Here is a 26,269-nt window from a genome sequence, read left to right as displayed (position 1 = left end):
AGGCACAATGGAGTTAAGCATAAAGCGTGAAGCCCTAACTTCAAATGTTCTGCCTTTTTCTTTAGTCTGTCTCACAAGGTTCCTTTAAGGCCTTTTTATTGTGTTTATTTCGTCATACATTATATAGCATTAGTGATAATCCAAGTAGGCACGCTGTCAGCAACTGGGATAAGTTCATCCAGAACTGACTGGTTTGGGACATGACTTTAAGTGCTGCCACTACAGTCAGTCTGAATAATGCTCTCAAGACACAGCTGCAGACTAAAAAAGTGTCACAGGGTGGAGTGCAGTGTTTAAAATATAAAACTGCTTCCCTGTTTCCATGCTACTGTCAGTCTTAAGCCTTACTTTTAACGTGGAAAAGGCTACGGGACTGAACAGCGGCTTGGCTGTCAGTAGAGCAGGCCAGGAGGTAAGACAACCAGTCTAAAACCTATTTTTTCCCTTTCACTCACTCCTAAAACTTTATAGGGGCCTTTCACCATAAAGATGAAGCTGCACATCTTGAAAAATCTACAAATATCACGAGATTCCACAGTTTGCCATATAATACTCGCTGTTGAGAGAGAGAAAGACCAGAACATTCCTTAAGCAGTACTGACCCATCCAGAATAGTCCATTGTACAAGTCTTCTCTCCAAATAAGAGTCCAGGCCTTCCACAGTAGCTCCTCAACATTGTAAGGGTTTGTCTGTTGCCCAAGACAGCGAAGTGGAGACCCCAAGCTTGTGCAGTGCCAGGGACATGACCGCTGGGTGAGACAGGAGCCAAAAATGAGAAAAAATTGGAGTCAAGAGCAGATAGTCTGATAGAAAGAAGCCTCAGAGTGCAAAAGGCTTTCCAATAAAAAGGCACTTATTCCAGATTTCTCCAAGGTTCTTGGCTTCCTGGAGGAGGCCGCTTTCCTTAGTAAACTCTCTTTTCTTGTATATAAGCAAAACCTTGTAAACTAATGAAGCTATTTATCTCAAGGGGCTGGAAAGAAAAAGGGAAAGAAAAGATAGTAGCTTTTGTTTCTGCTTTTATATTCATATAAGACACTTAAAAAGGGAACACTCTGTAGGATGATGTCATTAGAAGGAAACACTTGAATTAAAGGCCACAGGCATAACGAATTCAAATGAAATCATGTTCTGAAGTACTGTACGTTTTACGTTGCTGGGAGAAGGACACACAGTTCCCTGTCTCAGTATCAACGAGACATCGATTTTCTGTAGAAATGAGCTTGAATTGGATTCGGTATATATTACATGAAATCCTGCCTTTCCTTCAACAAAGTAGGATTGGATCATTCTGAAAAGAGAATGTTTTTTTAAACCTCTGAAACTTATTTAATACTTTCCCCATAGCAATGCAATTCAGAGAAAAAAAAACACAATTCAACAATTGCTCATTTTCTCTGCTCATCTTCATGGAAACCCTCAAGCAAACTCATTTCCTCATTTATATCAGCTATCTCCCAGAAGATCTTTCCTAGTGCATTTAAAAATAAATAAATAAATAAATAAATAAAATCATTTATTAAACTGCCAAGGAGGACAGAGGGATAGAAAGATTTATTTGAATACATGTTGCAGAATTTAAATATGGGTGTAGATTGGATGACCTGATAGATAGGAAAAAAGAGCATTTGCTTTTGAAGTATTTCTATTTAGTAATAAATTGAGGATGCTTGACATCATTTGACTTCTGCATTATGCATGTAATAGGTGAGCAAAGAACAAGGACAATAATCTTATTTATTAATAGTGATATCATTTTGGTAATATGAGAAGAAGTTGTGTGCTAACTTGGGGAAATAATAAGAAAAATAATGCCTGCCTTTCTCTTGTTTGTTTGCTTTTAATGGCAGCTAACGTTCTGGAAGAAGACTCAATGGAGCAGGACATAGAGAGCCCTGTCACTATTCATCAGCCAAAGTTACCCAAACAAGCTAGAGAGGATCTGCCAAAAAATCTAAACAAAGAATGTGCCAAGAGAAAAATCCAGAGGTATGTTAGGAAAGATGGAAAATGCAACGTCCACCATGGGAATGTCAGAGAGACCTACCGTTACTTGACTGACATCTTTACTACTTTAGTCGATCTGAAGTGGAGGTTCAACTTGTTGATTTTTGTCATGGTTTACACAGTGACTTGGCTCTTCTTTGGAATGATCTGGTGGTTAATTGCCTACATGCGAGGAGATATGGATCATATAGGGGACAGCACGTGGACACCATGCGTCAGCAACCTCAATGGGTTTGTCTCAGCCTTTTTATTCTCAATCGAGACAGAAACTACCATTGGGTATGGTTACCGGGTCATCACAGACAAGTGTCCCGAGGGAATTGTTCTTCTTTTAATTCAGTCTGTTTTAGGTTCTATCGTCAACGCTTTCATGGTTGGCTGCATGTTTGTGAAAATATCCCAACCCAAGAAGAGGGCAGAAACCTTGGTTTTTTCTACAAATGCAGTTATTTCCATGCGGGACGGAAAGCTATGTCTGATGTTCCGAGTAGGAGACCTTAGGAATTCACACATTGTAGAGGCATCAATACGAGCCAAGTTGATCAAATCCAAACAGACAAAGGAGGGGGAATTTATACCGCTCAACCAGACAGATATCAACGTAGGTTATTACACAGGGGATGATCGTCTCTTTTTGGTTTCACCACTGATCATCAGCCATGAAATTAACCAGCAGAGTCCTTTCTGGGAGATTTCCAAAGCCCAGTTGCCCAAAGAGGAGCTAGAAATTGTTGTAATCCTAGAAGGAATGGTGGAGGCAACAGGTAACATTTCTTATACTTTGTGTAAGGTAAATGCTTTAATATTAGAAAGGAAAATCAGAGGTTTTGATTCAGTTTAAAGGAATCATTTCAATAGTTGACACATTTGCAAAAGGCATCAGTTATCTGGTTAGCTTCAAAATTAAAAACGTGCCTGATTTAATTGTCTGTTCCATCTTGCCTAATGAAATCAGTGTTGTTTCTGCTCTGTTTGGAAAATGGGATAGTTTTTCTCATTTTCTAAATTTTTCACAGCATGTCGCGCAGTTATTTGTCATTCTATTGCAGGAGCCACTCGACCACTAGGACCCTGTGGGATAAAATGTTTATTTAAAAAAAAAAAAAAAAAATCAATTCAAAACTCTGCTTATGATTAACATGGAAGTACCATAATTCCTGCTGCTATCCAATCCATGGATAGCTGCAAAATAACTGCTTGCCACATTAAACTCCTAGCCTGTTCGGATCCAGTAAGAAATGATGATATGTTTAGCTTTCTCTTTTTTACTTCATTGTTTACCTGCTTTTGTTTTAACTTGTAACTTGGGGCTTGTTCCATTTTAGTTCACAAGAGATATATCTGATTTTGTATTTCACTTATGTCTCCTACATACTGCAGAAGTGTACAGAATACTTAATGCAAGTATATATAAATAAGGCATATTATGTCACCAAAATCTTGTAGAGAGGTTGATTGGTCATTAACTATAATTATACAGCAGAATATCAATAGCAGTCTATGCAGAGAAAATACCTCTAAATTCACAGTAAATGGACCAGCAGTGTTTTTTCTTTGCACTTAAACTAGAATAATAGGAGTATGTTTTATCTAAAAATGGTGTACCAAAGGCAGTCAAAGTGCTGATATACTTGGTTTATGAGATTTGTTTTTTCCTGCTAATGACTGCACTGAACTCTATTTTTAATAAACATAAACAATACAATGAAATGGTGATTAGGAAATAAAGAAAGGACGTGCTTCTGTAGGAGAAAATAAGAGAAATAGAAGATCCAGATTCCATTTTCCCTACTACTATAAATGCTGGAAGAGTCTGAGGATACAGATTACACTTCTCTGACACAAGTACAACCTTCCTAACCCTGACTCATGTTTTGCAACTGGAGCCAGGAAATAAAGAGCAGTCTCTTACCAGAACATGTGTGTGTGTTTCACACATCTATTATGTGGTGTCAGAAGAAAATTGCATTTGTCACCATGTAATAAACGTGTGAGACAAAAATGAAGCAAAACATAATTCAAGGGAACTTGGCAGAGAATCTGAAAAGGTAAATGCAAGGCTTCCACGTTTTCCAGAAAGTAGGTGGCAATAAAAAGGAATCAAGGAGATGAAATGTTTAGTGTTTCTGACACATGCAGTAAGCATGGAGGTTTCAAACATCTACATCACCTTTGGATGAGAAGATGAGGAAACTGCTGTTTGTTAGGTGAAAACATTCTGAAATTTCTGAACTGCAGCTAGGTGAACTTGACATCCAAAAGAACAGTGGTTGTTTTCAGATTTATTGAATACTACATTTTCCAGGGGAGAAAAAAGAAAAAAAGAAGGAAAAAAAAAGAAAAAAGAAAAAAAAAAGAAAAAAAGAAAGAAAGAAAAAAGAGGAGGACAAAGATTGGCAAGTAATAATAACATTTGAGGGCTACTCAGGAAGTAATGCCTCCCATTTTATTATGATGCTCCACAACACCACAAGTGGATGTTGGTGGAATGGCAGTAGAGACTGAACCTTCTCATCAATATCTCATTACATTTTGTTGCTGTGTGACAGATAGCAGCAGAGGGGCAGTCTGACAAAATAGCATTGGACATGGAAATGCATATGAAGCAAAGGTGTGCCCTTTAATTCCTCCATGTGAGAAAATTGGCACCCGCTGACCTCCACCAATGCTTTCTGAACATTTCTGGAGATCATACAGTGGAAGTGAGTACAGTGAGGAGTGGTGCACTTCACCAGTGGCAACAATGAGTCATCTCCACCAGTGTAGAGTTTTCAAGTGTGGTGTGTAGGCTCTTGTTCATCACAGGCAAAAACACATAGCTAGTGATGATGGCTGTGTTGAAAAATATTGATTCGTAGCTGAGAATATGCTCTATCAAATAAGGCAATTGCGCTCTTTGTATCATTTGTAGTTTCCATGGAAATATTTAGGAGGCATTACTTTCTGAGCAATCTCTGTAGATGGCATCTCACTGAAAATATGTAAAAGATCAAAACACGGTATGCTCTGTATGCATACTTCTGAGGTACATCAAATGTAGTTTGGTTGTCTTAAGCCTTCAGGCTTTCCACTATTAACCTTCCCATCCCTACCTCCTCTTGACCCTTGCACACTTATGAAGCCCTCTGTTCCCTCCTTTGCTGCTCTAATATTGATATATAGATCCCATCTTCCACTCTGTCATTATCAGCTTCCACCAGTGAAGTCTATCTCTCAGACTGTTTGGGCTGACAAGATTATGTTAATATTCTAGAATAATTCTGGAATAAGCCCACAGTAATAGAAAAACTGGATGTAACTATCGGCAAACTTACTGAAGCTGCCCAGGATAAAGGTGTTACCCTGTCATATTTTCGGCTGCTCCATTTCATTCTCTTGGGGACATCTCTTTAGCATGCAGCTGCATGAGATATGAGGGGAGGGAATCATATAATACCACTTAACTACATCATCAAGAATAGTAATGTCATAATTACTAGTACAGTTTCTGTTTGTGTGGTAGCCCATGTGCATTGGATTACTCCTGCTGAAGACGCAACCAGACCAACATTCTACCATAAGTAGACATTTTCTTTTTTTTTCTAAGGATATTTTTTTTTTAATTTATTTACATTCTTGCAAACATTGAAAGAAAATTTAGGCCATCATATATTCACTTTTCCCTCTTACACCATCTGTAAATTGAGAGCAGCAAGAGAAGCTGCTTAATGCAAAAATCTCCAGCACACTGCTCATCATACCTTTTATTTCTGCTGGAAGTCATGGGATAGAAAAATACTGGCAATTAAGCTAAGAAACTGTGCATCACTCAGTATCACTTTGCATGCATCGAACACAGATGGGTAGCATTATCTTCTGTGCATCAGAAAAGGTCACTCCAAATTCTGACCACATAAGAAAAATCCTTTCTAAATATTCAGAGCTTCTCTACTCTTACATTTCCCTTTTAGTGAGAAGTAACATAGTGCAAAGTGCTAAGTATGAATATTTGCTATTATTTTTATCAAATATTGTTATTATTCTGTTGAAAGTTCTATTGAGAAAATGATATCACTTTATGTAACAGTTTCCATCTTAAGGGATTCAAGAGCTCAGCTACTTCTAGTATGAAACATAACTGCTTATGTAGCATCATGTAAACTTTGCACTGTGTGTTGAGTGAAAATGAAGAATAACAGATCTTATGAAAGGAAATGAAAATTAATAGCCAAATCAAAATTTAGAATATCAAATCAAGGACACTCAAATTCCCCTTGGAAACACCACTGTAGTCTCTGAGATACAAAATGGAGTAGATATGTCTGCCAAGGCAGATATCAAAACGTCAGCCAAAAAATATCACTAAGCCTTTACCATTCACATTAATTCTACCATAAGAGTTATTTTGAGGGCAGAAGATTCATAAAGGCACTTCCAACAAAATGTGATGTCAATCTGACTCCTTCATATTGTATCAGCTAGAACTGAAAATAACAGTGGTTTTATAAACATTATTGATCCTTTCAATATGCAGTTTTCCTTATTTGTTTACTCAACAATCCTTCTGTGTTCAAAGGATAACACTCTCACAAAGGTTCATTCTTATGGACTTCTTAATACAAACACATCTCTCTCAAGTACCCAAAAAAGAAATGGTGAGTGAGTGTATCTGAACTTGCTCTGCAGTACTCACAGCAGATATGATACTGCAACCCCAGCCACAACAGTTGGTGACTCAGCTGAAGACGCAGAATCTCACACTTCTCATTTTGGTGGGCCGTGCTGCTACTCCTCAAGGTGAAGTGAGATCAGCTCTGCATAGCCCTGCACAGTGAAGTATGTTGGGATGTTGTGAAGCAAATGACCATCCTTCAGCATGGGGGGCAAAAGTCCAACCAAACATAACCCTGTCTAAAGGACATATCCATTACTTCCAGCTTTTACAACCACTGTTCTGCTTCCCATTTTGCTAATAGCAGGTAAGAGAGCAAAGATGCAAGAATCAATACAATTCAGCAATAACAAAAATAACATCCACCTTTAATAGGAAAGTGGTTTCTGAGGCACTTTTGCATCTTTTAGTGTCAGAATACAGCTGTGGCATTGGAACAACAGGATTCCAGCATCCCTTCCCTCCTCATGGGATAGCTGCAACACTACATGTAAATCTACTAGTGGAAAAGAACAAGACCAATGCACCAATCTCAATTCCTCAACATTTGAAATCTGCCATTGAAAATACTTGGTTTATATTAAAGTGCCATCACTACTCCCATATATATATATGACAATATATATATATATTGTTTATTTATTTATTCTGGAGATCAATTAAGGTATTTGTTAGACTATGCAGTTTTATTGCACTGGAATTTAAGAAATATTTTTTGTCCTTTGATCCATGAAAAATGGAACACAGAGACTCAAAGATCCTGAACCCTGTCTCCCCCAAATAGTATGCACAAAAGTTTAGATCTGAATGATTATGTGTTTCTCTCAAATTTATAAAAGAAATGAGTAACCTGGTCTAGTGGGAGGTGTCCCTGCCTACTGCATGGGGGTTGGAACTAGGTGATCTTAAAAGTTCCTTCCAACATAAATGGTCCTATGATTCTGTGATTCTATGAAGTCTACAATTAACCCATTTTATGGCAAGTTAATGGCCACTTTCCTACAATAGACTTGACCGTTTTAAGCATTTTTCTCCAAGTGAAGTCTGTTTTTAAGGGAGGTCTTATAAACATAAAAGAACTTGCCACTTGAAAAAAAAAAAAAAAAAAAAAAAAAAAAAAAAAAAAGAATAAAAAGAAAAAGAAAAAGAAAAAGAAAAAAGAAAAAATAATAAAGGGAAAAAAAAAAAAAACCAAGATAAAGATATTGAAGATCATTTAACACTGAGGAGGTGAATTGGGACAGTGAGATAAATGAGATGGGGGAGAAACCAAGAGGTAGAAACAGAAAAATTCAGAGGAATTTTCAAAAAAGGAGAGGGAGAAAGAGGAGTGTCCCAAACAGCCTTGGTGTTAATGTAGTTTCTGAATTGTAAACAGTGGGGTTTAAAATCTAAATTTGCATTAAATTACAAAATAATAATAATTTTAATAACAACTTTTGTCTCAGGAAAGTATTACAAAGAATTTCAACCTACTTTACGCAGAAAGACCTTCAAAGCTGGTGGAGTAGTGTCCGGCCAGCAGGGTGCACTAGATGACACTCTGGGAATTCCCTCTGCCTAAAAGCAAAACATAAAACACTATCTAAGAAAAATAAGAAAGAAAAAGAAAGAAAGAAAGAAAGAAAGAAAGAAAGAAAGAAAGAAAGAAAGAAAGAAAGAAAGAAAGAAAGAAAGAAAGAAAGAAAGAAAGAAAGAAAGAAAGAAAGAAAGAAAGAAAGAAAGAAAGAAAGAAAGAAAGAAAGAAAGAAAGAAAGAAAGAAAGAAAGAAAGAAAGAAAGAAATATTAGCACATTTATAACTGCCAAGAAAATAAACTACAAAGCTAGGCATAGAAGTTCAGGTTTATATAGATACTTTTATGAATAAGTTGTGATAGGGTGTATTTATAATTCTGATACATGGGCTGCTTGAGAGCAGTATTTGCAGAATGGCTCATCCATACATAAACAAACATGCTTGCCAGCTGTGGAAAATGTGTGCAGAAAACAATAAAATGTTCACACTGATGGTTATTTATATAGTAAATGATGCTATCGACTAGACAAACATTGTATAAAGCTGTTCCCACTCTTCACTGCATCCCCTTTGATTGACCATTTTATTGTCTTTTTGCTTTCACTCTACTGAATTGCAAAATTTACTCCTTATCCTTGCCCAGTCCTAACATATACCTCCCTTTCATATGTATGTTAGCAGATCCAACCTTTCAGAACATCTGAGCAGACCTTGCACTCTCTCTCTCTGAATAAGCCTTGCTCGGGTTACAGTTTTACACCAGAATTTCTTATTGCTCTTCCAAGAAGAGATGCTTATGCTCTCAAATTGCTTCTTAAGGGGATGTAGATGAAAGGCAGAAAAGGAATCAGGATTTCTCACACCCAAGTGTTTCTGCAAGGCAACCGGTTAGAGTAGATTAGATTTTTGTGCTCCAGGATGCAACAAACATACACTGACTGACATGCAATTTAAACAGATTTAAGAATAAATGGCTTCAATTTACACTGTATCATCACCGTTTCAGGAACGGTCAGAACACAACAGCATTTCAGCTCTTAGGCTGTATTTTTTTTCTTTCTGTTTTAGTATCATTTGGGTGGTAGGTGTTGGGCTTATACACCTGAGTTCACCTACACCTCTACCTCATTTCCCAAGCATTTGCCATCAGTCTCTTTCACATATGTTTCTTGCTCGTCTTTACACTTTTTTTAATTCTACCAATATTTTTCATTGTTATTAATTTTAACACAAGATCTAGGGTAATTAGCAGAAGGTATTGTGGTCATGAGCTGGAGCTCTGAATGTTCACACAGAATATCACTCCAATTTCATTGCAAAGTTTCTTTTCAGGAAGCTTCCTGAAGGTGAAGGTGAAATACAAGACTTAAATGGAGCAGTTACAATTTCATAATAAAAGTCAAAACAACACACAAGATGACAAGAAGCCAAAGAGCAGAATTCATGAGAAAAAAAGAGAAATTTGGAGCAAGTGCCTATATCGATTTCAGGGATGGAGGGGAGAAGGAATCACGCGTTTTCTCTAGCAGATTTGTTCTCTGAATAATGATACTATACAAACATTTTACATAGTTTTTCTGTCTTTCTCACCAATTCATTGCTCAGTTCTTCACAACAGCAGCTGCTCCCTCACCCCTAAACCCTTAGATATTCAGATTCAAGCAGTAAGTCAGACACTGTAGTAAGCTCCCTAAAAGGCAGGTATCAGACCCTGCTATACCGAAGTAATAAATAAATCCTTATCTCAAATTAGATATTATTAAAAAATAATAATCTGCATTGAACACAAATCAAACTTTCAACAGAAGACCTGCATTTTGTACGTTGTACTCTTGCAAACTGTGTTAAGGAACAGGAAAGGGGCACTTTCAAGTTCTGTGCATACTCTCATAGACCTCCAGTGTCAGCACTGTTCCTTTCCTAGCAGCGTCTAGCAGAAATTGATGCATACTATTTTTTCTGGACTCATTATTCTTTCTTAATTATGGGCCTGCATACACTATCCTTTGCAGCAATTATGATCTCCTTGGCCAGAGGAATTACAGGATCACAAAGCTGTGGTGTAAAACTGGCCATGCTGTTGCATCTCTAGCAGAAGGGCAATGATACTTCCAGCAAATCTTCAAGCAATACTGTATTTCAGCATTTTAGCAGAAAAGCAAGGAACCTGCAACGGTGTCCAGTTGTGGAATTCTCAGTACAAGAGAGACATGGACCTGCCGAAGTGTGTCTGAAGGAGAGCCACAAAAATGGTCTGAGATTAAATACCTCTCCTACGAGGACAGGCTGAGAGAACTGGGGCTGTTCAGCCTGGAGAAGGGGAGGCTCCGGGGAGACCCAAGAGCAGCCCTTCTGTATCTAAAGGCGGACTATGAGGAAGAAAGGAACAGTCTTTTTTAGCAGGGTCTGTTGGGATAGGAGAAAGGGGAATAGTTTCAAACTAAAAGAGGGAAGATTTAGATTGGATATAAGGAAGAAGATTTTTACAGTAAGAGTGGTAAGGCACTGGTACAGGTTGCCCAGAGAGGTGGCGGATGCCCCACCCCTAGAGACCACTCAAGGTCAGGCTAGATGGGGTTCTGAGCACCTGATGGAGCTGTAGGTGTCCCTGTTCATGGCAGAGGAGTTGGACCAGAAGGCCTTTAGAGTCCCTTCCAAATCAAACAACTCTATGATTCTATGATGTGGTGGGTTCCAGACCAATATCAGACCCCAAAGTACGTGTATAACTCAGGGGACTAAGCAAGCATGTGATGAGCTGCACTGTACTGCATTTGATGTCCCCTGTGTCTGCAGAATCTTGACCAGAAAGATCTCTACTTACTGGGAAAAAAAAAAATAAATAAAAATGGACGATGCTAGACAAAGAGCACAGCAGCCATTTATTTGGGTCAAAGAATTCCCAAAGCAAAATTAGCTGACTGAACACCTCCCATGCTTCCAAAGTGGAGACATCATTTCTGAATGCTCCTAAGAATTACTTCGGGACTTCTGCATTTTTGAGCACATTTAAAGATAATGGATATCAATTTGTGCTTGTTCAGATTGTCCATTTGGCCTTGGAATTATGTAAATGAGGAGTCAGCATAGAAGCAGATGATTTGGAAAAGAAAAAGCATAACTATCATTTCTAATTTTAGAGTTTTACTTTTGATCATCTGAGGTAGTTACCAACTGGAAAACAAAGGCTGCTGAGCACCATGATGAAATCCTAGGCACACACTGATTTGAATTAGGGCAGTATCTCAACCCTGGAACTTTTTCTGGAGTGAACTGATTCTTTCATATTTATCACCTTGTTCTCTTGTGTTTGATCTCCAGATATGAAGCATATTTAAGTAGTCTGTAGTTCAGAACCTTGGGTTGTACTTGTGGCCAAGTCTGCTTTTGCCTATACCTCTAAAAGGATCTTTTTGCTTTTCCCTATGGTGCCTATTTATTCCCAGCTGTATAATATTGTTTTCTCTTGTTCAGTCTCACTGAATTATAACAAAGGATAAATATGTTACATTACATCTCTTGACAACAGTAAGATCTCTTTAAATTTATAGATGTTTATATCAATTCCTGATGAATGTGAGCCGATTGGTTATTCATCTTCAAGAGAAAGTTTTCAAATAATTTAATAGAGTAGTAACTGCAAAGTCGTAAAAGACCAATGAACAAGCAGGGCTGATTTGGAAAAAAGAAAACTAAAAGAAAAATATTTCTTCCTTTGACAACATGCATGGCTGCAAGGCAAGCCGTGTTCACCTTTCTTATACTCCTCTCCAGACCTACTGCAATGCTAAAAGAGATAGAAAAGGAGAAAATATCTTCTAGGAATGATGGCAGCCACTGTGGCAACTAATGTGAAAGGCAGAAAATCTTGTGTGATCAGCCTTGCGGTTTATGCTTGCTCACTCATTCCTGACATTCCCAAGAGAATTACAGGGAAAAAAAAAAAAAAAGAAAAAAGAAAACAACAAAAAGCTGTCCAAGATTTCTGTTCTTTCAGATTTGGACAATTTTCATTTGCTGGTATTTATGTGGAGTGGAATACTTTTGTTTAAAAATATAGGATTCTAATAAAAAGAGAATTAGTGAATATATTCCAGATATTCCAATCTAACAACTCATTCCAACAAAGAAACTTGATTTAAGAAATATTCAAAATGTGAAAATGCATTAAAAATATCAAAGAGATTTATTTATCAGAAACTTCTTTATGATTTCTAAGAGACAATAAAAATGAAGTTAATGACAATATTTAGAGGGAATGTTTGGATGAGCTCCACTGATGAGAAATAAATAGTGGGAAGGGTGAAACACACTCCAGGGGATTTCCTGTCCTGCAAATGATGCCAGGCTGTAGCTTTCCAATCTCTTCCCAGCAGTTCACAGCCACAAAGCCAGGAACTGTACAAATAGGTTCCCAAGACAGAACTGATTATCACTATATCTTACACACTGGGCACTAGAGGAGGGCAGTGTCATGCAGTTATGACAGTGTGAATGTTGTCCTCTGTCATAGCAAGAGAAGGGAGCACTGAATCCATGTTATCTACTTCAGGATTGCTCACAGCAGTGGTCAAATTAAGGGAGACAAAGGTCCAGGGATTTGGCACTGTAATTTATACCTGCTAAAAAAAGAGCTGGAAAAGCCAGCACATCCTTGACATCACCAAAGTTATGATAAGTAAAAAGAAAAAAAAGAAGGCAGCATGAGGAAGGAAGCTGTCAAACACATCTGCTTACCTCAGCCCTCAGGTGCAGGTTTCCCCAGGAGGTGAATGGGCTCAGGTTCACACATACAGCAAATGTTGCTGACCGTACTAAATTCACTGAAGTAAAATGAATAAAAGTCTCTGTAGGTACACTGCTAAGCAATTTATTAAACTACAGCTTTTAGCACAGGCTGTTAGAAAAGTGGATGGCACGCATTGAAATAAGTCCTTATAACAAAGAAAGCCCTCTGCTTACTGGACTGTGTTAGTGAAAATATACACAGCAGCTTGAGGAAAGTAATTGGTCTTCTCTATTTACCACCTGGGAAGACATCTATTGTGTTCTTTGTCCTGTTCAAGATGCTCCAGTACAAGAAAGACTTGGACTTACTGGAGTAAGTTCAGAACAGGACCACCAAGATGGTGGAGAGCCTGAGTACAGAATATAGAATCATAGAATAATTAAAGTTGGAAATGACTTCCAAGATCATTTAGTCCAACTGTTGACCCGTTACTACCATGTCCACTAAACATGTACCCTACATCTGTATATTTCTTGACAAACTCCAGAGTTGGTGAGTGGTAGCACTTCCCAGGGCAGCCTGTGCCAGTGCCTCACCACTCTTTCTAAGAAATGTTTCCAAATATCCAACCTGAACCTCCTCCAGCACAACTTAAGGCCATTCCTTCTTGTCCTGTTGCCAGTTACACAAGAGAAGAAGCTGGCAACCACCTTGCTGCAGCCTCCTTTCAGGTGGTTGCAGAGGACAATAAAGTCTCTCTGGACCCTCCTCTTCTCCAGCTTAAACAATCTCAGTTTCCTCAGCAGTTCCACAGAAGGCTTGTGTTCCAGACCCCTCAAAGCTTTTCTGCCCTCTGGACATGCTCCAGGGCCTTTCTGGTCATGAGGTGTCCAAAACTGCACACATACTTGAGGTGCAGCCTCACTCATGCCAGTTCCAGGGGAACAATCCTGCTCCCACTGGCTGAGCTATTTCTGATACTAACCAGGTTGCCGTTGGTCTTCTTTGCTACCTGGGCTCAGTGCTGGCTCTTGTTCAGGCCAGTGTCAATCAGCACCCCCAGATGCCTTTCCTTCAGGGGACTCTTTCCCGTATCTGAACAGACCTAATAAAAGGTTAAAGAAAGCGTAGAAACAGGAATGACTAAGAGGCCCAGGGTTATGGGACAAGAATTAATAGGTACATGATCAGACACCAAGAAAAGCCTTTTTTACCATATGGCTGATCACACCTTGAGGTAGGATCCCAGGAGGATAGAACTGCCATCCCTGCAGGTGCCCATAGCCTGACTAGATAAGCCCTGAGCAATCTGAGCTATTTGTCTACATATTATGCAGTTACGTAGGTCTGGTTGACTCTATAGATATCTTCCAGTCTGAATTATTCACTGCTTGTTACACTCAAAGTCTGCTTCTACTAGCATGTGATAGCTGTGATGAATTGGGTTGCTCTGAAAATTGATTAGTCCTACTAAAGAATTGTTCTCCCATGTCACAACTTAAGCAATTGTGTTTTATATACCTGGATAAGGAGTATGAGTCCATTGATTTGGTCAGGCAGTCAGCTAGTCAGTGCAACCACAAGGTTTGCTCCAGGAGGTCTGCTACAAGGGAATATCTTAACATTTTGAGAAAGCACTTCATCAGACAACTGATCTTTGAAGAATGGTCCAAAGGTTGCACTAAATCAGCATTTCTTATTTATTCCAGATTTTTTTTTCATTCGTCTTGTCACAGTCTCCTTCTTTCTGCTCCTATAAACGGTGAGGGAGACGAGTATCAAACATTGCTGCGGTTGTCTGCTTCTCTCTCCCCTGGACAGCCTTTGTGTGATTCAAATGAGCTACACAAGATCTACCAATCTGTGGTTGTTATTACTGTTATTATCATCATCATTGTTATCATCACAGCAGATAGCCTTGTATCTAGCAACAGTGTCAAGTGGTTTAAGATTTACCTTTGGGAGAACCCTAAGGCACATCCGGGTGAACAAGTTTTATTCCACCTTTCTGACTGATGCAGACTAATGCAAACTGAAGAGACAGGAGCTTACCATTAAAGGAGAAAAATCAATCTGACTATGGCACAGCTGCCAGGAACCACCACAGGAGAAAAGATTTAAGACTCAGCCAGTCCAATTAAACTGCACTGGCACTACTTTTTAACTAGACATAAGGCTCAGATTCTTCACTCCTGGATAAGTATTAGCTTACTACATTTAGATCAATATGATGGGAAAAGTTCCCCCATTCCTTTCATAATCTTCAGTTTCTTTCTCCATTAGTCCTTTAATTATAGTGAAAGCTCTTTCTTTCTTTCTTTCTTTCTTTCTTTCTTTCTTTCTTTCTTTCTTTCTTTCTTTCTTTCTTTCTTTCTTTCTTTCTTTCTTTCTTTCTTTCTTTCTTTCTTTCTTTCTTTCTTTCTTCCTTTCTTCCTTTCTTCCTTTCTTCCTTTCTTCCTTTCTTCCTTTCTTCCTTTCTTCCTTTCTTTTTTTCCTTCCTTCCTTCCTTCCTTCCTTCCTTCCTTCCTTCCTTCCTTCCTTCCTTCCTTCCTTCCTTCCTTCCTTCCTTCCTTCCTTCCTTCCTTCCTTCCTTCCTTCCTTCCTTCCTTCCTTCCTTCCTTCCTTCCTTCCTTCCTTCCTTCCTTCCTTCCTTCCTTCCTTCCTTCCTTCCTTCCTTCCTTCCTTCCTTCCTTCCTTCCTTCCTTCCTAGTAGCTACAGTAATAAGAGCTTTTAACTATCAATATGTTTATAATAGATGCTGTGAAAAAGAGTAGATGAGTTCAAAGCCATAGGCTGCAAGTCAGGTACAGACTTCTGCCTGGTCAAAAACCTTCTCTGAGCACACTATCCATGTCTACACAGCTGTGAAGTGAATGAGGGTTAGCTTTGGCAGTCTGAGGAAAATGTCTTTCTCCTACTACAGATCAAGAGCAGGATCGCCTGGGAGGAGAAATCCAGCATCTATCTTTGTATCACAGCAGTCTTACACTTCACCAGCACCCAATTAATCATGTTCAGTGCTGTTCATGTGACATTTGTGGATCTGGCCTATGATGTACAATTTTATTGCAGCAACTCAAGCTTTTCCACATTTTTCCTCAGTGTATTCCTTTTAGAGATGAAGGCTGTGAGAAGCATGAGAGTTGTATGTAAAGACCAATGCAAAATATTCATTTGCAGCATTTCCATCAAAATTTGCTTTGTGAGAAAGGGCAGGAAGTAGGGCCAGCAACAACATACATCATCCTTCGGGGAGACATCAAAAAAGCAGATGCAGAAAGATTACAAGCCCACCATTCGCTAATGGCCTTCTGCACCTCTTTCCCTGATGAACAAATGGTCCAAATTTTACAATGAAATTGTTGGGATATTTTTCTTTCTGTAGCAAAGAATAACGAGGCGATGGTCTAACTCATTGCAAAACAAAATAGACCCAGTAGTAATTTTCCAGTTTGGAACTGAATTAGGAACAGTTAAATGAAAATTCCACGTTTGTGATCCAGAACTACACTGGTACTCAAACTCAGCTTTAAGACTCTCACTTCAGGGGCTGAACACAGCTACAGCAGAGTTTTAAAACCCTGCTAAATTAGTAAAAACCCAGAGACAGAAGAACACACAAAATGAATATTAACCTTACCACATTTACACTCTTTTATGCTTGGAGGAGATTTAAAACAGTAAAAGAAAATTCAAAAGCCATCAGTGATAAAAATTCAGTGCAGAAATACCCCTTACTAAAGTGTATCAAATATTTATCATACAAATTTGTGCCTGTTCCAAAGTTCTACCAAGTTCATGGAGTAGGCCTCAGTCTCTGGTGGCCTTTGAATTAGGACCCCAAAGGAATAAACTGAGCTGTGCAGTGCCTGTCACTTCTCTAATGGCCTCAAAGATGAAGCAATTAATACTCCACTTAAAAGACAAATGAAAGATTAAAAGCAGATAAATGTTTATAATCTAGATTAAGTGCCCATATGAGAACTCTGGTCTATTAAAAGGGGACATTATGACACTCGAGAACACTCCATACCTATGGGAGGAATGGTGCTTTCAGGCAGGATATTTTCCCTGCAGGCACTCTGCTTTGAAACAATCCTACAGTCACTCTGTTCTACACAGTCATTTTTCTTTCTGCATATGCGTGGAACAAGCTGTTCTACAAAGACAGCCTGAACAAATCTTGAATATTTTATCATACAAACTGTTCACAGTAAATACAAACACTGCTACATATGAAAACACTTGATCCGTGAAAGTACACCTTCCCTTATCTCCCTTTCTTATGTACCCAACTACCTCCTACCAAGCTTTCCATCTGCCACGCACAGTTCAGTATGTAATCTGTTGCAAAAAATAATAATAATAAAAAATATAATAAAATAAAAAAGAAGCCAAGAGCCAAAATCTCACCAGACATTGCAGGTCCACTAAAAGATGTGCTAATGATTTCATTTAAACTATAACAGAACTAGAATAGAGAGCTACAGACTCCTGTAAACACACACAGCTTTCAAGGCTGATCCCCTTTATGGCAGCCAAGACCAAGATTAGATCCCTCCTGAAACTCTTTTCTTTACATTAGCTAAGTATCATACCAAGTAGATCAGAAGAACATTAATGAAGAATAAAACAAAAACACCTCCAGGAGTTTCCATGGAATATTTTTTCCTGATAAAACCCTTCTCACTTCAGCAGCAAGGAGGTTCCTTGGTCACAAAAACTTGTTTAAGATATAAGGCCTTGACATTGTTGTTTTAGCATTGCCATGTTCCTCATCTCCTCCTCTTTTTTTATATATATATATATATTTATTTTTTTTTTGTTAAGGATCCAACTGGTCAAACAATCTGTACATTTCTAAATAGTCCTCTGGTTAACAGTGTGTTCCCAACAACCCAATCTGTGATGCTAAAAAGACAGCAGACGAGACTTTTTGATGACTGCAAAGCAACCAAAATAAAATACACAGTAAAAAAAATCACAATCATTTATATCCATAAACGCATACAGCATCTTCCACCTGGGCACAGCAGAGTGGAAAGTGTGTGCTGTGCTCTTCTGTTCCCATATTCTTCTGCTTTTGTGCAATGCATCATTGTGACATAGAAAACCATACGAAGGTCACACAAAATGACCACACGTATCTTTCAGGGGATGTCTTTCAATAATGAAAATCTCTAGTGATGCAGTATCAGCAGCCACCTAAATGTGAACAAGTACAGGCTATCTGCACTGCTGCAAGGGGATTTGTGTGACTGAGAAAGACTGGTGTGAGGTTGATGAGGAATTACAGGAAAGTGGCTCTTGGCACTTGACAAGCACTTAAGCATCAGTTAGAAGTGATGTCTTTAACTTTCTAGGGCAAAGCCACATTTCATCCACTAGTACAGGTAAAGTATACGTATCCAAAACATGTGTTTGAAAATGTAGGCAAAATATTTAAGTATCAATGTCCGTCCCTGAGGATGATGAGAAAGCTGCTCAACTAAATTGGCTCCTGGTACATGCTGTTTATTCTGCTGTCTCAGCAGTTATTTATGCCAAGCCTACCTCAGAGCCCACAAACCTTGGAATAATAAAGACAGATAAAAAATTCACATCTCAAAACCAAATAAACAAATACCCAGTGATCTTTAGGCCACATAAGAGATACTGCTCAGAATGCTTGATTGATGTATGAGAGACTATTCAGCGTATTAGTGTCAAAAGACACCCAGCTCAGAGAGTTTCCTTGTCATGCTGCAGTTACTCAAAGATTGATGGCTTGGAACCTGAGAGAAAAGAGCTTAGATACTGAGCAAGGCAGGATATAGCAGTACTGGTATGAGAATTGTCAAGCTCTCTAGTTCTGGTTTGCCTCTCAGCAGTTTATTCAATAGAACATCACTGTCCTCAGCACAGACCCTTGGTAGCACACTGTGTTTTTCCCCAGGCAATTGTGAGGAAATGAGGACAACAAGAAATTTGAGCTGTCCCACAGGGGTGTAGGAGGCATCATACATTTGAGACCCCACAGAGGATCAGGCAGTTCCAAGACATCTGGGGTCTGCCCCTGACTGTGATCTGGTAGGGTACCACCCTAACACATGAATAATAGCTCAGGCCCCACACAGGGTTCTCTTTCCAGTTCAGTATGGTCACTTCTATAGGGACTCTGGTGATGTCAGGCAAGCCAAGATACTTTTTCTTATCCATCCCACTCCCAAGCCTGCAGGGAAAGGAGAGCAGGAAAAGGAGTCTGGTTGTACTGTCATCATCTGCTACACATGAACTGAATCAGCTTATTAGGATGTCTCTGGGAGCCATAGAAGACTAGAAAAACAATCCTGAGGTTGCTTCATTTTAAACCACTGAACAAGGAATATCCTCATTTCCCATAGAAAGCCTGCACCAGGTTATCGCTGCCCACTTCAGACAAATATCTTTCAGATAAAAACAGTACAATACATACCAGAATGCTTTATCTCCATTACTCCAGCTATGTAGGATTCAAAAAGAAAATGACAAAAGCATTTTAAAATAATCTAATATTTAATTGAAGGATGGATGTAAATGGGCAAAACATGTAACACACCTGTGTGCTGTTTAACAACAGGACAAGAAAAGAGCATTGCGCACCAATAGGTGCACTGGTAGAAGATTAGCATTTAGTGTGTAACTGATGCTATGAAAATAAACATCGCAGGTTAATGCATAAACTCTTATTAGCATTTACAATATGTTTAAGTACATCCCCACGTGTAAATGAAATGCTTTAGCATCACACAGCAGTTGAATAATGAACCATGCTGATACAAGGAAGGTATTCCAAGTGAGTGGTGCTAATGTGAAGCAATAGTATTTTCAATATACTCCTTGTAATTACAGTGATCTCATTCTAGAAAACATTGTAAAAGTAAAATCTGTGATGGGGTAATAACCTTCTGTACCCCAGACAGTAAAAGCTTCAGCTTTCACCACCATGAGTCTAAAAGCTTGGTGCTAAAGGGATCCTGAAAGTAATTGTAATGTGACAAGGAGAAAAACAGAATTTTCCCAAGGGATTCTTAAAAAACACTGAGTTTATAACGGTGTAATAAATAGCAGGGACGTGCCTGGGCAGAGGCAGCTCAAATGTATGTGATCACTGAAATCCCAAGCAAAGTGAAAAATGAGTAGCAAGGTCTTCTAACTCATTTGTGGATTGAGAAAAGTGGAGGGATTCATGCAAATCAAAACATACTCGCTAAAGCAGAACATCTTGTATGCTCAGAGGATGAGCTGTAACCATTCCAGCTACAGCTCAGGGTCAATGAGCTTCTCCACTGCAAACTCAGAGGGAAGAAAGTAGCTGCATTCCAAAACATGATGTAAAGAATCTAGAGCAGAGAGCATTTTATGTTAAATTCCTATCAGGTTTAAATTGTTCAAGTTTCTACTCCAAAGAGGAAAGCAAAAAGTTTTATTGTGGAAAAGGTTTCTTTACAACACACACCACAAATAAATGGTTCCGAATGGTATTGCTGTGAGCTTCTATGCTACGAACTGCTACTCAAAAGGCACCTCTTTGTACCAAAATGGTGAAACTCCCAATATGAACCACAGAATCATGGAATGGCATAAGTTGGTAGGAACCTTAAAGTGTGAGAATACCCTGAGTTGCATAATCACTATGCTGAGATTTTATTGCATCCAGAACACAAGATATTTCACTAAATCTATCTCAAATGCCATATTGATTTGATTTTCAGTGCAGGTTTTCTATTTCCAGCCCTCTTTCTCCAGCTTAGTGTAACTGAATGCAAGACCAAGGAGTGCAAAAGGTACCATATAAATGGATCGGAAAGTAGATCCCCAGCATTACAGACAGGCAGACACTAGTATGGCCTGAAAGAAAGAGCAACTCTTTCTCACTGCATCCTCTGCATCTTTGTCTCTACATCTGAAAAAGGGAGCACACGGTTCCCCTAGACTATAGCTGTACTACGCAGTAACAAGTTAGACTCGTTTTTTAAGCTATTTGCATGGATGAGAACAATTACAGAGAAGACATCAACAGAGAATAAAACCCTGCATCTAATGTTGATAATGCACTTAACAGTAACATCCCCACTTTCCTGGAAGAGAACATTAAACCTGCTCAAAACACAGTATTTTTTTTTCCAAATGATAGTATTTCTTACCTCCTACATCATATCTACCTTAATCATCTGACTCCCACATAACTGGCTCAACTTCAATGACAATCTCCTCTACTTGTTTAAAAGTCATGTTATTTCCACTGCCATCAAAAAGGCAAGATTTTCAAGTGAAGTTATTAAGTTTCTAATACAAGGAACGTTGTGTAGGTGCTACTAAAGTAGACACTTAGGAATGGAAAAGAGATTCTCCCCTTCTAACAGAGGGTTGGATTTTCCTAGGAGAGGAGTAGCCTTCATTTATTAGATTTTAGCTGTCTCCAAAGAAGAGAAACCTGTTTCCCTTTGTCATCCCAGTGATCTACTCCTGATAACAGCAGAAAGAAACAAGAGCCCTTTCCTCTGAGGATGAAGAACAGAAAAAAACTACATCATTTTAATCAGATTACTTTCACCTGAAGACCTAAACATTAAATACAATGGGCAGTGTACAAACCCAGCTTTCTCCTGGAGGTTCCATAATGCCAATCCATCAACCTGTATGCAAACCATAGTCCAAGTGAACCTGATTTGTCAGAGCAAAGAGCAATTTGATCTGACTCACATGCTTTATTTTCACCCAGCTACCAAGTTTTTCATACAGGACACAGTAAAATTATTCTGGAACAATCCCTGAGGAAGTGCAAATGAAAAATCTCTTCAGTTCTGGCCTACAGCTTTTAACCTCAAGCTTTGTGTCTGTGCTGACAGCACCACAGACTTTAATCAACTTTACTGAGCTGTAACTAGTTTCATACCCACCCCCACATGTAAGAACAGACTTTGTCGAAAGACACCAATTTATTAATTTTGTGACGCTGAGTTGAACTGAGAGCTGCAAAATTAATCTCAAACCAATTATGTGTTTTGTGAGAGCTTCGGCTTCTTTTCCACACAGCTCTCTCAGCAGCCATCAAATCACCACAAGTCTTCATTTGCTGAATCCAACCTCCCTGAAGTTTCACTTCATTACCTGTCCATTCCCCCAGATCTTTCATCTCTGCTCGGTCCCTCTGAAAGCAGCAGGAGGAGTAGACTAGTATTGTAGGATGTTCCAACCACTGCAGTATGAAAGGTTTATGAAAATTGTGTTTTGCAGCACCTACACTATTAATGAACAAAATCCTCCTGGCTCAGTCTTAAAACTTGCATTGTTTCAAAACCTGTCAGATCCCTTTAAAAAAAAATTACAGCCTTCGTTCAGCTCAAGATTACACTTGACAGTGTGTCAGTTCGACGTGCAGGCATCTGTCATGCCCTGACAAGGAGAGAAATAGAAAATAATAGACAATGAGAAAAATAAAGTTTTCTTATCTTCCTCCACTGTCCTCCCTTACGACAGATTCACCTCACAGGGCACAGTTTCATATCCACCTGGGGTTCACCTGAGCTGAATACCTCAAAATGCTGAATCATGCATCTGTGCTATTCTGTCATCCAGATTTCCCAGTGCTGTCTCCCTTCACACATGCCTTTTCTGGCTGCTCTGGCAAACAGAAGTCCTTTCGTAAGTGATGCTTTTCCCAGGAAGAAGTGTTCCTTGTCGATCTCATTACTCTCTACCCAGGGAGCTCATTTCTGTCCCATTCTCAGGCAGATCCCTGTTGTTTCAGTGCCTGAAGACTTTACGCAACACCACTGAAATGTATCAGAAGTGGTTACTCCCATCCCTGCATCAAGGGAAACATGTCAGATGCCATGGCTGCTATTCTGCATTTGTATCAAAAAGACAAGGTCAAAATTTTTTGCCTTGCTCTTCAAATGAAAACTACTGAGTTTTAGGAACATATTCAGTCATCGCTGCAGTCTATTCTCCATACTCTTGCTTTTGTTAAAGCAGAAAATTTCCACCACGACTGTTCTTACCCAAGATGGAAGTAGTCCACAGTTACTCTGTTCCCAAGTAATGACTGTCTTGAAAATAAGCACATTTTTATTCTTGCTGTACAGATCAAATGACAGGTCCCATGCTTCTGTGCAGGGAAATGGACTTCCCAGAGGCAAGCACAGGCAAGCCTGGAGGTACAAATCTCTCCTCACAAAAGAAACAGCAGGATGTTTAACAGAAAGGGACAGCGCACAAATTGGTTTCTCTGTGGCAGATTCTGCTGTCTGCATGACAAACACAAAATGAAAGACTTACCTGATATCCCTGTATTTATACTCACTGAGCACACACAGTACATATGCGAGGCTTAGGCAGATGTACCAGGTGATGTGCAGGTAGCATTTGTGTGACATACAACACCATTGGAGGGTTCATAGTCATTTTAGAGGAGACAGTGTTATTCCTGCTCATCATTAGCTTCAGGTTGGTTGTTGCTTCAGATAAATGTGTGTGGGTATAGGCTCAATGGAGCCTGTCCTATCCTCATGCTGCATTTACCTGTAATGGAGGAGAACCAACAATTGTGCTTTAGGCCTGTTCACATCTCCGGCTTTGGACTAGATCTTTGTAGGTCACTTTCAAGTGAGCTCTCTCTCCTCTCCTCTCCTCTCCTCTCCTCTCCTCTCCTCTCCTCTCCTCTCCTCTCCTCTCCTCTCCTCTCCTCTCCTCTCCTCTCCTCTCCTCTCCTCTCCTCTCCTCTCCTCTCCTCTCCTCTCCTCTCCTCTCCTCTCCTCTCCTCTTCCTTCTCCTCTTTTCTCCTCTCTTCTCCCTCCTCCTCTTCTCTGCTCTGCTCCCCTCCTCTTCCATTCCATTCCATCTCACTCCATTCCATTTCTTCAGCTAAAAATCAGCAACAGCATCTTTCTCCATCTATGAGGTAAATTACCAGTCTGAAACAGAAGACATGATTGCCTGTCTAGCCTTCTGTATTATACCAGAATTAAGTTGCAGGAATTTTTAAGCATGGCTAAATTATGGCACCAAGTTGTAACAGTAACCAATTTGATTGCCAATTCACTGTTGTTACTTTTTGTAGATGCCCTGCTCAGGTTGGTTTACTGTGAACTTGTGTTCTACCAGAATGCTGAGGCAAACAGAGAGCAGCTTTGTGTATACAATCAGCCCCTGTTTCAGTGTCTCCCCCTGAGCTGGAGACAAACTGACTTAAGAGAGAAGATTAAAACTGGCCAGCTAAAGTTGTTACTGCTCCCTGCAAGCCTCCTCTTTCTGACAAACTTTGTCTCAGCTGGGGCTGCTTTAATGGACATCATCTCTCCTGCACCCTGTGGTTTTCCAGATCTTTACATGACCTTCCAAAAGCCATGGGTTGAATCACATAAGAACAGCGTTATTAAGCAGGTGCATTGCTGGATGTGGTAGATGTTTCAGCACACAACACTAACCTTTTGACTCCATACAGTGGATGTGTAGATGCATCACCTTACTGATCCCAGAGCTTAACTCAGTACAGCATGCATCAAACACTGACAGGTGCCAGAGTGCCAAGTGGGTATTTGCTGTTTTGTCAGCACAGCTAAGAGAAAGAGGGAAAGAGGGAAAGGACTAATTTATCTGTTGCTGTTTTTCTGCCTGTTTCCAAATATGCAGTCAAAAATTACATGGGCACGCATTTATTCTACATTGGGTAGAGGAGGAGAAACATGGCAGTTTACTTCTTGGAGGCTTTCAGCACTCACGCAGTCCTGGAATTATCTGCTCTATCAGTAGCCTCTAAAATGTTTTTCTCTCTCAGCCTACAGTCCCAAGGCAATAGTCACTCCAAGCTGGGTATATGACTACTTCTATCGCACCAGTTCTTCCCCAGTAGCATTTGCTCCAGATATACCAGGGCTCAAGGATGACCTCTTAGGGCTGACCCATACTGTCCATCAGTTCCTTGGAACAGGGGAAAAACTCCAGCAACAGGAGACAATTTCTGTAGTGTTTTTTCACACCACTGAAGCAGTACAATGCAGCATTAACATGTTGAAGGATCTAGTCCATTAGCTTTTAAAATTAGCTTACCAAGGGAGATGGAAACAGTTGTGAGAAAACAAGACATTTAAAGCTTCTTGCAAATCCAAACTGTCCTCCTCTAAATCATCATACCTCAGTAGTTATATTTGTAACTTTATCTCTTAAATATGATAATGTAAAAAGGCTGCAAAGTGAGTTTCTCTGTGCAGCTGCCATCTTAATCTTCATCTATCTCCTGTTAGCAACAGAGCTGCAAGCTACAGCATTATTCAGGAGTTGTGCCGAATCAGGGTTCTGATTATGCTCCTTCTTTTGAGATGTTTGCTCACAGCAATTTAGTTCAAGATACAACAATAAGCTAAGCAGCAGGCCAGCCTGATCTGGCATGAATGTGGCCTCGTATGTGATAGAAATCAGTTGTGATATTGTTGCTAGGTATCGTAAAAAAGCTCATGAAGCAGAATTATACCTTTTTGTGCACTAAGGGACATATGGGAATCAGTAGTTCAGGTTGATGGCCTTGAAGGTCTATTCCAACCTAAATTATTCCGGGATTCTATGATATGTGCAACTCAGGTCATGATACTTTCCTTATCTTGGGATTATTTAATTTGAATGAGCTCTTTTATATTTTTTGTATATCTTTGATATTCCTAGTATTCAGCAGATACATGAAAAACTGGGGAATGTTCCTAAAGATCAGGGATCCTGAAGCACAGTACCATTCCTATGGAGAAGTCATGTCCTATCTGGACTTAAATCCACTCCATTCTAAAAGCCAAAATGCAGCATGAAGTTACTTGTTTTTTGAGATGCTTAGATCAGACCTTTACCTTGGATTGGAAAGCCTGTAGAAATGGCACCACTGATAAGCACAAAGGTACATATTACAGCTAGAGCTGTCAGTTCACTAGGGGACTGCATCATATTCCTCTTTTTCATTATTAGTTGGGAACATGAACAAGATATTATTCAGCTTCCTCTTCCCTCATGGACACACATCAGTACGCAAACAACCTGGTCAAGTTCACAATGGGATCTGTTAAATGAAAACCTTCAATCTTAACCAAATTTTGAGGAATACTCCGTGAATTACAGGGCCTGAAACGCAGACATGGAAGCAGCAAATTATTAGTTGTGCTTCTATCCCTGTACTGGCCTTTGAGAATATCACAGGCTTTTTTACATGCCTGGTGAAGTCAGAGCAACCATTTTGCTCTGTGATTAACAATGTGTAAAGCCACAGTTTCAAATTATTTCAACTTTTCAATGGTTATAGGAACATTTACAAGACTGATGGTTGGACCACATACTGCTAAAAGCTATCATTTACTAGGG

The 26,269-nt window shown here is 39.3% G+C and overlaps 1 protein-coding gene across 2 annotated transcripts in view; it reads left to right on the top strand.

Moving 5' to 3' along the window:
- The window catches only part of KCNJ6 (potassium inwardly rectifying channel subfamily J member 6), a 152,749-nt gene that overhangs the window by 110,316 nt on the left and 16,164 nt on the right, over positions 1-26,269 (top strand). For both annotated transcript variants that reach the window (XM_015882487.3, XM_015882478.3), the window contains one exon: positions 1,852-2,772. In XM_015882487.3, coding sequence (XP_015737973.1) covers positions 1,875-2,772 — 898 coding nt within the window. In that variant the 5' untranslated portion in view covers positions 1,852-1,874. The remainder of the gene's footprint in view (positions 1-1,851; positions 2,773-26,269) is intronic.

The sequence above is a fragment of the Coturnix japonica genome, chromosome 1 (assembly GCF_054131305.1).
Source record: "Coturnix japonica strain WE chromosome 1, WE-NBRP24, whole genome shotgun sequence".
Lineage (NCBI taxonomy): Eukaryota > Metazoa > Chordata > Aves > Galliformes > Phasianidae > Coturnix > Coturnix japonica.
This window is presented reverse-complemented; position numbering and strand designations above follow the sequence as displayed.